At 37.2% G+C, this 16,806-nt stretch overlaps 1 protein-coding gene across 2 annotated transcripts; it reads left to right on the forward strand.

Annotated features, from left to right (window-relative positions):
• Positions 1 to 227: 227 nt before the first annotated feature.
• Positions 228 to 16,489, forward strand: LOC140635708 (large ribosomal subunit protein eL31-like). Of its 2 annotated transcripts, none has more exons than XM_072830736.1 (2): positions 228 to 340; positions 15,102 to 16,489. In XM_072830736.1, the coding sequence occupies exon 2, from the start codon at positions 15,113 to 15,115 to the stop codon at positions 15,485 to 15,487; it is 375 nt and encodes a 124-aa protein (XP_072686837.1). In that variant the 5' UTR covers positions 228 to 340; positions 15,102 to 15,112; the 3' UTR covers positions 15,488 to 16,489. The 2 variants fall into 2 exon arrangements, with proteins under 2 accessions (XP_072686837.1, XP_072686836.1); XM_072830735.1 differs by having other exon boundaries at positions 243 to 373.
• Positions 16,490 to 16,806: the final 317 nt, after the last annotated feature.

Raw genomic sequence — 16,806 nt, forward strand, 5'->3', positions numbered from 1 at the left:
AAACTAATACAATCATTTGGAAAGAATTGGCAATTTTGTAGTATTCAAACTTCACATGTAGGAAACTATTATGTAAATTTATTTATTCATAGGTTTTTCTAATGTAGCTGATTAAATATTTGAAAAATTTCTGTACAGGATTTACATGTTTCATTATTCCTAGGTACAGTATGTTTGTTTGTTTACTTATTTATTTAAAAGATTTATTTATTTATGATAGACACAGAGAGAGAGAGAGAAAGGCAGAGACACAGGAGGAGGGAGAAGCAGGCTCCATGCCGGGAGCCCAACGCGGGTCTCGATCCCAGGACTCCAGGATCGCTCCCTGGGCCAAAGGCAGGTACTAAACCACTGAGCCACCCAGGGATCCCTGGTACAGTATATTTAATTGCTATTCTAAATACTGTATGTCCCTATTACATTGTCTTACTGTTTTTTGCTGGCTTTAAGGAAAATTGTGTTAAAAAAATTCTGTATTGTGTATTTCACTTTGGTGAACTCTATTACTTATAACATTTCTAATATATTTTCCAATTGTTTCTATAGGATTGTCTGCATGGAAGAAAATATATACACTGATCTCTGTTTCCAGATGATATATTTAGATATACCAATATAATCCTAGAACATCAATTTAAGATTATTGGAGAGATCAGTAAGGTGGTTATCTCTAAAATGAATATAGGCATAGATGGTTTTCCTTTATATTTAGAAAATATATTAGAGAATCTGTGTATATCTAGGAAAAATATATAAAAACCAAAAATAAAATACTCTCCTTCTATTTAATGTTATTTTTAAAATCTTTCCTGTATTACAGAGTTTAGTTACCGAGAGCACAAACTTTATACAAACTTTACATTTATTTTTATTTTTTATTTTATTATTTATTATTTTTAAATTTTAGATTATTTATTTATTTATTTATTTATTCATGAGAGAGACAAAAAGAGAGAGGCAGAGAAATAGGCAGAGAGAGGAGCAGGCTCCCTGCAGGAAGCCCAATGTGGGACTCAGTCCTGGGACTCCAGGATCATGCCCTGGGCTAAAGGTAGGCGCTCAACCACTGAGCCATCCAGATGTCCCTCAAACTTGATATTTAATAACCATGTAACTCTGGGCAATTAGCAGCCACTGTGAGGCTCAGTTTCTGTATCTGGAGAGTGTTATTGTATTCCCTACCTTATGAGGTGTTGTAATGATTAAATAATCTATGTGAAATGCTTAGTGTAGTGCATGATACGTAATAAACATTAAATACTGTTATTTTATGAGCAAGACATCTAGAACAATGTTATATAGTCAGGTTATAGCAGGTATTTCTTTATTCTCTATGACACTAAAGAGGATGTTAGTATTTCAGAATTATGCATCATGCTTACCAGAGAAGGATTACCTTGAATGATGCTTTAGATTCAGGGATTTTCACTTAAATATGCCTCTTCCAAGGTTCTGGACAATGTGTTCACATGATTACTGACTTTTGCAAAATATTTACTTATTTTGTAAAATACTTACTAAAATTTTTTTAAAATCTGAATTTTAATTAACATGCAGTTTACTATTTGTTTCTGGAGTAGAATTCAGGGATTTGTCACTTACATACAACACTCAATGCTTATCACAACAAGCAACAGTAAAATATTTAAACACAGTTTGCTAAGATTGCCACCATTTCTTTTCATGTTGGCTTCCCCTCCAGGATAATTGTGCTACTGCCAGTTGGCATTGGAATTACTTTGGTGTATCAGTTATTTATTGCTATGTAAAGATACCGTCCTCCAAAATTAAAACAACAATCATTTATAGTTCAAAATTCTGTGGGTGGGCAATTTTGCCTGGTCTCTCCTGAATGGCTCTGCTGGTCTTTCCTGGGCTTACTTATGTGGCTAGGGCAGTGAAGAGTGTCTAATGGCTTTCCTTGTATGTCTGGGAAGATGGGGAAACTGGACCTTATGTCTCCAGCATCTGTCCAGTTATCATAATTCTATTCTTTTTGCCAATATTAAACTATCTTGATTTACTGTAATTTTGACTCCTCCAACTTTGTTCATCTTTTCAGAATTGTTTTGGCAATCCTAGTTCCTTTGCTTTTCCATAAAACTTTTAGAAGAAGTATGTTAATACCTATAAAAAAGCTTGCTGGGCTGTCTACTGGAATTGCACTGTACCTATAGATCAAATTGTAGAGAATTGGTGTCTTTATAATACTGAGCCTTTTTTTTTTCTTAAAGATTCCATTTTTTTTTATTCATGAGAGACAGAGAGAGGCAGAGACACAGAGGGAGAAGCAGGCTCCATGCAGGGAGCCTAACGAGGGATTCGATCCCGGATCTCCAGGATCAGGCTCTGGGGTGAAGGCAGCACTAAACCACTGAGCTACCCAGGCTGCCCAATATTGAGTCTTCTGGGGCACCTGGGTGGCACAGTCAGTTGATTGTCTAACTCTTGATGTTGATTCAAGTCATAATCTCAGGATTGTGTTATCAGGCCCTCAGCTGGGCTCCATGTTTGGTGTAGAGTCTGCCTGGGATTTTCTCTCCCTCTCCCTTCACTCCTTTTGCTCATGCACTTTCTCTCTCAAATAAGTATATCCTTTTTAAAAAATTGAGATTTCTAGTTCACTAATGTGGCCTATCTGTCCATTTGTTTAATCTTCTTTGATTTCTTTTACTGATGATTTGTAGTTTTCAATATACAGAACCTATTTATATTTTCTTAAATTTATTCCTAAGTATTTCATTTCTTGTGTGATAGGGTCATTGGTATTTTTATTAATTTGAAATTCCAACCATTCATTGATGACATATAGGAATATAGTTGACTTTTTTTTTAAAGGTTTTATTTATGTACTCATAAGAGACATACAGAGAGAGAGAGGCAGATAGAGGCAGAGGGAGAAGCAGGCTCCATGCAGGGAGCCCTATATGGGACTCAATCCCAGGTTTGCAGGATCACACACCTGGGCTAAAGGCAGTGCTAAACCATTGAGCCACCTGGGCTGCCCTATAGTTGACTTTTGTATATTCACCTTGAATTCTATGATCTTGCTACATTTACTTCTTAGTTCTTTTTTTTTTTCTTTTTTAAATTTTTATTTATTTATGATAGTCACACATAGAGAAAGAGAGGCAGAGACATAGGCAGAGGGAGAAGCAGGCTCCATGCACCGGGAGCGCGACGTGGGATTCGATCCCGGGTCTCCAGGATTGCGCCCTGAGCCAAAGGCAGGCGCCAAACCACTGTGCCACCCAGGGATCCCTACTTCTTAGTTCTAAGAGATGTTTCATAGATTGAGATTTTCTACATAATTGTGGCAAGTAGAGACCGTTTTTAAAAAAAAAATTTTTTTTTTAAGATTTTATTTATCCATTCATAGACACACAGAGAGAGAGGCAGAGACACAGGCAGAAGGAGAAGCAGGCTCCATGCAGGGAACCCGACGTGGGACTCAATCCCGGGTCTCCAGGATCACACCCCAGGCTGCAGGCGGCGCCAAACCGCTGCGCCACCGGGGTTGCCCCTGTTTTTAAAAAAATCTATTTGAGAGAGAAAGAGAGAGAGATCATGAGCAGGGGCGAAGGGCAGAGGGAGAAGCAGACTCCCCGCTGAGCAAGGAGCCTGATGCGGGACTCCATCCCAGGACACCAGGATCATGACTGAAGCTGAAGGCAGAGGCTTAACTGACTGAGCCACCCAGGCACCCTAGAGACAGTTTTATTACTTTTTTCCTTTTCTTTTTTTTTTCTAAGATTTTATCTGTTTCTTTGAGAGAGAGAGAGAGAATGAGCCAGTAGGTTGTTGGGGGGGAGCAGAGGGAGAGGAACAAGCAGACTCCATGCTGAGCACAGAGCCCAGTGCAGGACCAATCATAGGACCTTGACATTATATCCTGAGCTGAAATCAAGAGTTGGATGCTCAACTGACTGAGCCATCCAGGCACCCCTTATTTCTTTTTTTTTCAATCTATATGCCTTTTCAAAAATTATTTTTCTTGCCTTATTGCACTGGGAAGAATCCCAGTATGGTGTGATATAGGAGTGGTGAGGGATAACATCTTACCTTTTCCTTACCTTCAGAGAAAACACTTAAGTCTTTCACCACTTAACATGGTATCAAGTAAGAGTGGTGAGCCAAGTGGTAGATATTTTGTAGATGCCTTTTATTATATTAAGGAAGTTCTGTTCTTAAAGTTGCTAAGATTTTTTTTTTAAATCTTGAATGGATGTTGAATTTTGTTTGATGCTTTTTCTGTATCTAATGAAATGATCAGATGATTTAAATATCTGTTAATATAATTATTTCTTGGGCAGCCTGGGTGGCTCAGCGGTTTAGTGCTGCTTTCAGCCCAGGGTGTGATCCTGGAGACTTGGGATCGAGGCCCACATCAGGCTCCCTGCATGGAGCCTGCTTCTCCCTCTGCCTGTGTCTGTGCTTCTCTCTCTCTCTGTGTCTCTCATGAATAAATAAATAAAATCTTAAAAAAATAATTATGGTATCGATATAGAAATAGATATTGAATAGATATAGAAAGAAAGGAAATAATAAATAAGAGAATCAAAGAACATAGCTATTTTTTATTCTGGCTTTTGTGGATATAGTTGAAAGATGGTAATTTTTTGCTGATTATTATATGCCCTGTATCCAGAGTGAGAGGCACATAATGCCTTTTTTGGCATTTTCTATGATATTTTATTTAGATTGTGGAAAATGTGATTTATAGTTCAAGAATGTTTCTTAATCCATTTTGACTGACAATGCAGCTAATGGAAATTCCCCTTGGAAATGTCATGTGGTCTTCTTATTTTTAGCTTACAATGTTATAGCCAATTTTTGTCATGTTGTGTGTTGTGATGGATTTTTAATGGTGAGTTGAATGTGAGCTGAGTTGTATAAGGCAATGCCAGTATGTTGCTATACCAGGAAACAGCTTGAGGTTTGTGGAATAACTCTTGTAGAATCATGTGACCTATAAATATGAAAGTTTATATTTAAAGTTAGTTTTGTTTTTTCTGCAATTCTGGGATCATAATGAAGTTTAAGAGAGTTCACGGGTGCCTGGGTGTTTTAGTTGGTTGGACGTCTGACTCTTGATTTTGGCTTGGGTCATGGTCTCAGGGCTGTGAGATGGAGCCCCGCATGGGACTCTGCTGGGCATGGAGCCTGCTTAAGATTCTCTCTCCCTGTCCCTCTGCTCCTTCCACCCTCTGCCTTGCTTACATACTGCTCTCAATCTCTCTAAGAAAAAAAAAGTTCAACACAAGTGAGGGAATGAAAATATTGTATATAGGAAACCCAGATTTTATGAATTTGAAGCCATTTTACAAATAAATCCAAAGTTGACTATGTTATCTTGTAACTGAAGTGAAATGTTTTAGATATCTTTGCAATTGAGGCATTTTGTAGCCAGGGAACTAACTGGGTGTTAAGTCAGTAAGTCATCAGGAATGGTGGTATGACCTATAAGTAATGGTAACAGGAGTGGTAAAAAGCTGTCATGAGTTGTTAATAGAACAGTTTGGAGCAAGGAACATTCAGAGCCATATTTCCTCTTGAGCAGTTAATGAAAGGGACATTGAAAACGAATGGCTTCCACTGGTAGAAAAGATTATTGAGGTAGTTATGTTATCATAGCAAAGCAGTGTTTCAGTTGAGGCAACATTTGTGGAAAGTTCTGAGATTTTATAGAAGTTTCTCATAATTTGAGTAATCCCCTTGAGGCTTCTTTGGTTCTTGTGGGAGTGTACCCCTTGGCTTCAGGTCAAAGCCATCTGAAAGTCAATGGAATCATGCACTCAATTCCTGTCTTCTTGTGATTCTGTCTACATGGATTAAACTTCTTACCATTTCCTTGGTATGAAAAAGTCAGAGCCCATGAATTCCTTCATTTTTGTTTAGACTATCTTGGTTGTAACAAGCTAGCTTACTTTTTCTGCATCCCTTGACCCTCTGTCAATTTTGCAGGGGGAGCAAAATCCCCTAGCTTTTGTTTCCTTTTGGATGAATGTAGTATAAAAGAAATTCATCTGCAAAGCCATTTACAGATGGATAGTACAGATTTTGAATATTGTAAATTTACAGATTCAAAGTGCAGAGATGCTGTTGACTAGGGGAGAGAAATATATATATATTCCTTATATAGAAATATATATTAAATAATATAATTATAAATTATATATTATTTAATATAATAATAATTATTTAATATCATATATATATGAAACATCATGAAGAAAGCGTGTTTTCTCCACTTGCAGAATGACACACTCCCAGTTTATAAAAATTGGGTAAAGGGCTTTTTGTTATTGTTGTTCCCATATATTTAATTAATTTAATTTGATTAATCACCCCTCTTGTCCTTTCTCCAGGAAAGAAAAGAAGTGAATAACACTCCCATCTATTCTGCTTTCAAATAAGTTGAGAATTCATATAGTGATGTACTTTGAAAATATTTTCCCAACTTTATGAGTATGTCCTTTAAAACTAGGATTAAAGTCTTTTTTCTTCTCATTCCATCAGTAATGCCTAGCTGTCTGTCATGGACAGATACCATAGGGGCCTGATTGATTTGTCCTTCCCAGAGTCCCACTTACGATTCACTGGCACCCTGTGATCTTTTAGTATTTTATAAATGAAATGATTGATGGTTTGGTCTTTTCAGGTATCAAAGTAAAGAAGACCAAGCTATAATTTTTAGAGTTATTAGTTTATTTTCTTTCAAGGTTAGACCTTACACATGTCCTTTCTCTGTTTTTAAGCTTCACAGTTGTCCATCATGTGTTCAGAAAGATTGTTTCTCTGACAAGTTGAGGACATGTCTTAAATATTCCTGGATTCATGCTACAGGGCAAAGTGATCTGAAAACAGCGACTATGTTTAATCTCTGACTCATTTTACCTTTGGTTCTGGATGAACTTTGTATTTCTATTGTAAGGTGGTTGAAACTTTGGTGGTTGAAACTTTATTTGATCACAGTTGAACTTTTTATAGGCTTCATACTCAGATTCAACTTTAGAAAAAAAGAAAAACAATTATTCACCTAGGAACTCTGTAATTCACAGGTCATAATCTCCTTGCTCTGAGATTAGATAATAGAAGGAATTAGACGTATTTGGGAAAACTTTGGGAAGATGCTGAATAGTGTAGTAAAAATTATTATTTTTCTACAAACCTCTAATTTTCTGTTGCCATAGGTAATTAGAAACTGGTCAAGGAGGCATCATTTAGCTTTATTTTTGGTATCAAAGAATCCACAACTGCATCACTCTGTTCTCCCAGTAAATCTAATTCAGAAATTTTCTTAACTGTGGATTTCTTCCTACTTAAGATAAGCTAAACTTAGTTGGTTTACTGAATGAGCTGCACTCAATTGAGGGAGGCTGAAAGCCCTTTCATTCTTCTTTACTTGTTCTTTGGATTAGTTTTTTCTAGTCCCTGGGGTTAAGTCTCAGTTAGGTCCCAAGGTTTTTCTGGCTCACTAAATAATTAAAAGTACATCATAGACAAGTATCAAAAGTCCAAAATCTCATTCCTTTTAAAATCTCTTCTCCCCTAGTTGTCTGCCTCAGACTTAGAGGATTGAAAGGGATTGAAAGGATGAGGTAGGGAGAGGTTTTGACCTGATTTTTATCTTTTCTTGCTTCACTGCATTCTCCACTTAATAGTTGCTGTTTCAGAGCCCTTTAATATTAGAATAGAGGAGTGAGAAGTAAGGGGCAGAAGAGTCCTTCTGGTCTGGTGAAGTTACAAGGTGGCAGTGATGCCATCAGAGCATGATAGAAACCAAGGCTTGCCCTTTTTTCCCCTGTGCTGCTTCTTTCAGTTTAGTAATTGTGTCTTTACAGATTTTAATCTATAGTTCCTGACACGAGTGATGCTGCTTCCTTTTGGCCGGTTCCATCCCTCCACTCCACTTCTGCATCCATGGGATACCTCTCATCCTCTTGTTGAGACTGCCTTACTCTTGGCCAGAGATTTTGGTGAGACTCAAGGTCAACTAATCAGCTTGACTATCAGGCAGCTCCATTCTACAGGGTCTGTAGCTGATCATCAGACCCTTTTGCCTTGCTCTCAACAGATATACAACTTACTGTTGATACAAACTTTATCTTCTATAGATAGTTCTTAGCTATACTTACCTTTGCTTCTTTGTTCATTCATGTATCAGGTAACTTCCCTTATGCCCCTCAAATTCCAGAAAATGCATTTTAGCTTTTCAAGTGGTCCTTTTGAAACTTCAAGTGGGTTGAGGTGACCAGGGAACTTCTCTTTCATGGGGAAAAGGAAATGTGTAACACTCTAAGAAGAACGACAACAACAAAATCCTCATTAGCAACTTCACCCCCCTCAATGATTCTTAGCCATCTCTTAGACAGTCAAGAAATAAGTGATTGAAGAACTGGGTTCACAGTGTCTTTGATGTCCATTGCGGTGTTAAGTAGCAATAAAGCAGAAGTTTTTGTCTGTTTTGTATGTTGTTGTATCATTAGTTTTTTTTTTTTTGTATCATTAGGTTTTAAAAGAGTACATGACACATAGGAAGCACTTGGTAGTTGTATCTTGAATATATGAATGAATGAATGAAAAAGTACTCAAGCACCTTGTTTTATCATGTATATATGACATCTGGTGTGTAAAAAAAAAGGAGAAACCAAAAAACAAGAAATGTCAGATTTAATACCCTATTAAAACTATTTTAAGGTAACTCAGTGACTTGGTGACTCAGTCAGTTAAGTGTCTGCCTTCAGCTTAGGTAATGATCCCATGGTCCTGAGATGGAGCCCCACATCCCTGCAGAGCAGGGAGCCTGCTTTTCCCTTTCCTTCTGCCTTTCCTCCTGACTTGTTTTCTCTCATGCTTTCTCTCTATATATATCAAATAAATTAATTTAAAAAAATCTTTAAAAAATAAAATAAAATAAAATAAAATAAAATAAACTATTTTACAATTGTGTTTACAAAGGAAATAAATGCAAAGTTTTTAGATTATCACCCGGTTGTGATGTTCAAAAATACATGTATTTTTTCAGAGAGCAAAGGCTATAAATTCAAAGCTAAAAGTTTGACTAATCTTAGGCAGTCCAGAATGAATAGGAAATTTGATTTATTTTAGTAATTTCTTCCATCCATTTGCAGATTATAAATTCCAGCTAAAACCTTCACAGGAAGAGTATGCTCAAGTGTAATTTACTAGACTATGGCTCACAGATGAAGAGACGTTTTAGGGTTAGCATCTGGTAATATTCCTCTCTCAGATTTCTCTTATATGTGTCTGTGCCTTTCAGTCACAAGTTTTAAAACGTGTTCTGATTATGGATCATGTTGGAAGTAAAGGCTGTGAATCAGTTTGGACTTTTGGTAGTCTAAACATAGATGATCTACCAGTGATGTCATTGGAAAAATTTCCCTAAGATTAACTGGATAAGGTACTATTAGTGGTTACAAAGGAGGGATTTCACAAGAAAATTTTTTATTTATGCTAGAATCACAAATGTAGACACAGAATGGCAAATTATTTTTTTTTTAAGGATTTAAAACATTTTTTAAAAGTAATCACCTCCAGTGTGGGGCTCAGACTCACAACCCTGAAATCAAGAGTCATATACTTGGGGTCCCTGGGTGGCTCAGTCGGCTCAGTGTCCAAATCTTGGTTTTGGCTCGGGTCATGATCTTAGGGTTTTGGAATCAAGAGTCCTGAGTCACGCTCTGTGCTCAGTGGGGAGTCTGCTTGAGGATTCTCTTCCTCTCCCTCTAAATCCTCCTCCCACTCAAGTACTCTCTAGAGCACTCTCTCTCTCTCAAATAAATAAATAAATAAATAAATCTTTAAAAAGAAGAGTTACACGCTCTACGAACTGAATCATCCAGGTGCCTGTGGCAAATGATTTTCTTGTCATATGCCAACTTTGATTAGTTGATAGTGGTCCCTGGAAAGCTAAACTGAGAAGGATTTTGAGACTAAATCCAGTCCCAGTGCTATATGGCTGATCAGAGGCAGCACATGGCATTGGGGAGATAGCATACTTACATTCCATCATTTGCTCAACCGTGATTAGAATGTTTGAAGTGGGGACACCTGGGTGGCTCAGTGGTTGAGTGCCTGCCTTTGTCCCAGGGCATGATCCTGGAGTCCCGGGATCGAGTCCTACATCGGGCTTCCTGCGTGGAGCCTGCTTCTCTCTCTGCTTGTTTCTCTGCCTATATCTCTGCCTCTCTCTCTCTCTCTCTCTCTGTGTCTCTCATGAATAAATAAATAAAATCTTAAAAAAAAAAGGTTTGAAGTATCCATGATGTTTGAAATGCTTTATATGAGGAAATTATGGTTAAGCAATGATAGAGTAAAGGTAATTCTGCTCCACTCTTGTCTCTGAAATAATTAAAAGTAATACAAAGGTTAAATAAAGAGTAGCTAACAATTTTGATGGAAATAGCAGTAACTCATACCCTAATGATAAAGGATAACTGACAAATGAGTAAAATCAAACCAAAGGAAAAATGTCACAGGGGTGTATATCTCTATATTTTGAACAGTGTTCAAGGTTTCCCAACATAGATAGCTCAGGCTTGAACAGTACAAACAAATCTTTTAATTGACATGGCAAAGCCTTAAATGTAGACAGGCTTAGGTGGAACCCTGAACTTTGTTCTATACTGACAGAGTAGCAGGGGAGGCAGAATTAAGGAACTTGAAAGCAAAGTCATCATTGCATGGAGAAGAATATCACTATGACATGGTGAAGGAGTGAAAGCTTTGTATCAGCTCATCAATGAGCTGAATTAGTAAATGATGTTATCATAGAGAAATCATCCTATTTATGTGGAATGAGGCATAGTGAGAACATGGAGATGTGCTGTAGAGTACCCAGTAGCATGGACAAATATCTGAGAAAAACAGTTAGTTATTGAACTTCTCTGTTTTACCAACTTCTCTGTTTTTCTTTTTCTTTCTTTTTTTTTTTTTAAGATTTTATTTATTTATTCATGAGAGACACAGAGAGACAGAGAGGCAGAGACATAGGCAGAGGGAGAAGCAGGCTCTTCTCAGGCAGCCGGATGCAGGACTTGATCCTGGATCCCAGGATCACGACCTGAGCCGAAGGCAGGCACCCAACCACTGAGCCATCCAAGTGCCCCCTTTTTCTCTTTTAAAAAAAATTAATTTATTTAAATTCAGTTAATTAACATACAGCTTATTACTAGTTTCAGAGGTAGAGTTCAGTGATTTATCAGTTGCTTATGACACCCAGTGCTTATTATATCACGTGCCTTTCTTCCCTGTTTTTTTCTTCAGCAAATAACAAACATAGAAAGAATGGCTTAAAAGTGAGCCAACACCAGACTGTAGCTGAAGTACAGTAAGGAAGGGAGGAAAGGAATCAAATGCACTAAAGTTAGAGGGTGAATATACATCAGAAGAAAATATGTTAAGCAGTAGTTGAATATTTCTTATCAACACTTGTCAGTGATATCAAAGAGATTTTTTAAAAAAATTATTTTTAAGTAATATCTATATACCCAAGATGGGACTTGTACTTATGACCCCTGAGATCAAGGCTCTACTGACTAAGTCAGCCAGATGCTCCTTAAGAAATTTTTAGAAAGGTGTTTGCAAAAAAAGAGCACAAGAAGAGATACCAACTTTATTTATTTACTTACTTACTAAGATTTTTAAAAATTTATTTATTCATGAGAGACATAGAGAGAGGCAGAGACATAGGCAGAGGGAGAAGCAGGCTCCATGCAGGGAGCTCAATGTGGGACTTGATCCCAGATCCCGGATCATGCCCTGAGCCAAAGGCAGATAGATGCTCAACCGCTGATCCCCCACTTAGGTGTCCCTGGGTGGCTCAACTTTAAAGAAATAGTTACTAAGACAACATAGATAAAAAGTGATCTGGAAGCCTGCAAGAAAGAAATGGAAGGGAAAAAAATATTCCAGAGATTAGTATTAAAAAGCAGAGAAAACAATTAGGTATATGGAAGACAGGTTTGAGATAGTTTTGCAATATTAGATATAGATAAATAAAAAGAATAAAGAGTTAAGAATGTTCAAGAAAACAGTATGAATGGAGACAGAAAATAGACAGTAATCAACAACCAGGAAAGTATAATACAATGAGTTATTAACCATAACAATGGGTTATAATAATGGGGAATTGGTTAGTGTATAGTCAGCTAGGGCTGACATAACAGGTACCACAGACTGGTTGGCTTCACAACAGAAATTTTTTTTTAAAGATTTTATTTATTTATTTATTTGGAAGAGAGAGAGAGGGAGGGGCAGAGGGAGAAGCATGCTCCCCACTGAACAGAGAGCTTGATGTGGAGCTCCACCCCAGGACTCTGGGATCATAACCAGAGCCAAAATGCAGAGGCTTAACTGACTGAGCTACCTAGACGCCCCCAGAAATTCATTTTCTCACATATTTCTGGAGAAATCAGCAGAGTTGATTCATTTCAAGGCCATTCTCCTTGGATTATAGATGGCTGTCTTCTCTCCCTGTCTTCACATGGTCTTCCTTCTGTGTCTGTGTCCAAATTTCCTCTTCTTATAAGGACACCAGTCATATTTGATTAGCACCCACCCTAATGACCTTATTTTAATTAATTACCTCTCTAAAGACCATATTTTCAAATATGTTCACATTCTGAGATATTGATAGTTAAGACTTAACAGTATGAATTTTGGTAGAACACAGTTCAGCCCGTAACAGCTAGTAAGGAGTAAAAAGAATGCTAAATACGTAAATAATGGATATAGGTAGCAGCTACCATCCCTAGGAATAAGGTATGTTGTTAGTCAAGAAAGATAGGTTATCCAAACTCTGGAAAACCTTCTCTTTCACCCAAGTCCAAGGTCCAAATATTGTGGAGAGGATGTGCTGTGGTTCAGTGTAAGGGGAAGTTCACCAAGGCTGTGGAGTTGTGTAGCAATCCTCTACTAACATGGTGCCGGCCAATGAAGGAGAAATGTTTATAGGGTCCATCTTCATTATTACAGAACAGGTGGTAAAGGATAAATCTGGAGAGTAGAGGCAGAGGATGTTCCATCTTATTTACCATTGGTATCCCTGAAGAAGAAATGGCAACAAATGGGACAGAAAATGTAGAAGAGGGGCAAACCCTTCAAGGACAGGCATTCAACAAATTATAGGAGTATATACTATGTATGTGTTCTGTTGAATTGACTTGTTCATGCACAAAGTAATTTTATGTAATCAAACATATTATTTAAGAAAGGTCTTAGTTGTACTTTACATGCAAGGAAAGGGAAAAGTCATTTGAGGGAGGCAGTAGGTAGATCCTTAGATATTATAGGTCTTGTTTTGGGCAAATGGCTAACGTTGAGGTTCACCAAGTAGTGTGTCTTTGTGGTATGTAGGGACATGAAGATGTTAACACCAAGCTAAATCCAGTCATTGAACATCTTTTATTGCCCTATTTTAAATTTGTTTGAATTTGAATATCTCTCAGTAAAGTGATATATATGAATGTGATTATTGGAGTGCTGTGGGTAAAGTTCTCATTATATTTGGGTATTTAAACCACATTCTGTACTACATTACTTGCCTACAACAATATTGAGTGGATGCTCAAATTTTTGTTAACTAAGATGATTATTAGATCCTGAAAGATTAAAGGGATACATGGAAAATTTCAGAGTTTTGCTTGGCTTACTCTGCTCAATTACAATGCTAGGTTTTGTAATCTCAGTTTGTTGAGGGGTTAGAGTCAATGTTAGCTTATAAATTATATGATCGGGTATGCAACTTCGCTATATACAAGAGTGGAAAAATCACCATGATTAGAGGAAATTAAAAGAATTATTATAGACTTCCTTGATCAAATCTGAACAAATCAATTTGAAAATCTGTTCAGATTAGAGTTTTTTTAAGGAAAACGTAAATCGCCAAAATTAATGAGAGAGAAGACATAAAATGTAAACAGACTGCTTTTCTTGGAAGAAATAGAGATGCTCACATGTGGTATTTTTCAAACCTCTGAAGAATAAATAATCCCAGTGTATTTCACTTGTTCCAATGTACAGAGAACAAAAGCTTTCAGGTATTCTCTATGGTGCCAGAAAGCAATTATTCCAAACTTGATAAAGGTGGTACAGTAAAAAAAGAAAGTCATTGACAAATGTAACTTTTGGATATCAAAACTTTAAAAAAGTCCTAGTAGCATCCATTAGTGATTTAAAAGAATAATATATAACAAGCAAAGTTCCTGTCAGGAATGATCATTGGTTGAATATTAAGAAATCTTCTGATTTAATTCATACATTAATAAGTTAAAGGGTTTAAAAACATAGTGCTATCTTTTTTTCTTTTTTAAAGTAGGCTCCACACTCATTGTGGAGTCCAATGCAGGGCTTGAACTTAAAACCATGAGATCAAGACCTGAGTGCAGATCAACTCAGGTGCTCCCACAGAGTGCTATCTTTATAGATGCTGAGAGGCATTTGGTAATTCTTTTTATTTTATTTTATTTATTTTATTTTTTTAAAGATTTTATTTATTTATTCATGAGAGTCACAGAGAGAGAGTGGCAGAGACAGAGGCAGAGAGAGAAGCAGGCTCCATGCAGGGAGCCCAATGTGGGACTCGATCCCAGGACTCCAGGACACACCCTGGGCAGAAGGCAGGCACTAAACCGCTGAGCCATCCAGGGATCCGGGCATTTGGTAATTCAACATCCATTCATAAGAAAACAAAAACAAAAAGACAATAATAGCAAGATTTTAATTCTATTTTAAACAAGGTAAATTAATAATTCACCTAAGGTCACAGAAGCAGTAAAGATGGAGTTGGGTTTGGGCCTTTGTGCAGAGGTCACTTAATCTTATACCCCTGCAAACACTAGTGCTTCCCAGACTTCTTCATGTTTTGGTACACATAAGAATTGAAAATATTTTTGTGGCACACTGGGAAATCAAAGCAAGGCTGCTTGTAGAACCACCAGCTTAGGGCTTGGGCTGCCTCAGTTCTGACTATACTGCCTCATGGACTAAAGAGTCAATATTTTGGCACATCTGTAACTTGAAGAGGTTATTGACTATACATATAGACTTAAAATATTAGGGGAATTCTTTCCAACTAGGGCCCGGCAGAATGGCTCCCGCAAAGAAGGGTGGTGAGAAGAAGGGCCGTTCTGCCATCAATGAGGTATTGACCAGAGAATACACCATCAACATTCACAAACGTATCCATGGAGTGGGTTTCAAGAAGCGTGCCCCTTTGGCACTCAAAGAGATCCAGAAATTTGCCATGAAGGAGATGGGAACTCCAGATGTCTGCATTGACACCAGGCTCACCAAAGCTGTCTGGGCCAAAGGAATAAGGAATGTTCCATACTGTATCCGTGTGCAGTTGTCCAGAAACCGAAACAAAAATGAAGATTCACCAAAGAAGCTCTACACGCTGGTTACCTACGTACTTGTCACCACTTTCAAAAATCTACAGACTGTTAATGTGGATGAGAACTAATTGCTGATTGTCAAATAAAGGTATAAAACTGCAAAAAAAAATATTAGGGAAATTCTATGTGGTAAAGGAGACATTTCAAATCAATGCGGTAAAAAGGGATTATTTATTAATTTGGAATTGGAACTTTCTGTTTGGGGAAAAACATAGCTGAATCTGTCAACTTCTAAGTTGTCAGAAATAAGTGGAAAAAAGAAAGTAAGGAAAATGTATATGTTTAAAATATTAATAATTTTGGTGTAAGGAAGAATTTTCTATGATATAAAAGCACAAAGGTAGAAAAAAATACTCATAAATATCTATATACCAAAGAGAAAGAAGCTTTCTGGGGTGCCTGGGTGACTTGGTTGGTTAAGCATCTAAACCTTTTTTTTTTTTAAGATTTTATTTATTCATGAGAGACACACAGAGAGAGGCAGAGACATAGGCAGAGGGAGAAGCAGGCTCCTCACAGAGAGCTCGATGTGGGACTCCATCCCAGGACCATGAGATCACGACTGAGGCAGCCCAAGCCCTAAAATTGAAGGCAGACCCTCAACTGCTGAGCCACCCAGGCATCCCATTTTTTTTTTTTTTAAGATAGAGAGTGAGCAAATGGGTAGGATGGGGAGCTCAGAGGGAGGAAGAGAATTCTAATTAGGCTCCACGCACAGTGAGTGGCTCAACATACTCTATCTTAGGACCCTGAGATCATGATCTGAGCAGAAAAGCAGAGTTGGAAGCTTAACCAGCCCAGTCACCCAGGTGCTGCATAAGCAACTAGCTCTTGATCTCAGCTCAGCTCTTGATTTCAGGGTCATGAGTTTAAGCCCCATGTTGTCTCTATCCTGTGCATGGAGCCTACCTTTTTTTTTTTTTTTTTTATAAAAAGCTTTCTGTGTAGTAATAATTACTCCAAGCAATCAAAAGACAGTTGGCAAATTGTAAAAATACATGTGACATTTCAGGCAAAACACTAACTTTCTTAATACAGAAGTACTCTTATAAATTAATAGGAAAAATGCAAGTGACACAAAGAAAAAATAATTTGCAAATAATATAAATCAGCACTTTACAGAAAAATATATACAAATAGATGTAAATATCAAAGTGCTCAACCTCATTTATAAACAAATGCATATTGAAACAAAACACAAAAGGAGTTATATTTTACTTATCAGATTATTCAAAAGAATTAAAAATTGAGTAATACAGTAACAATGAGGCTATGGGCAAGGAAATACTTTCTCTCTTTTTTTAAGTTTTTATTTAAATTCCAGCTAATGCAGTGTAATACTAGTTTGAGGTGTACAGTACAGTGATTCAACCCTTCCATACAACAC

The sequence above is a fragment of the Canis lupus genome, chromosome 6, assembly GCF_048164855.1.
Source record: "Canis lupus baileyi chromosome 6, mCanLup2.hap1, whole genome shotgun sequence".
Classification (NCBI taxonomy): domain Eukaryota; kingdom Metazoa; phylum Chordata; class Mammalia; order Carnivora; family Canidae; genus Canis; species Canis lupus.

What these genes read in the sequence shown, in the direction of transcription:
- LOC140635708 (XM_072830736.1), top strand. Translation starts at nt 15,113, where the DNA reads ATGGCTCCCGCAAAGAAGGGTGGTGAGAAGAAGGGCCGTTCTGCCATC.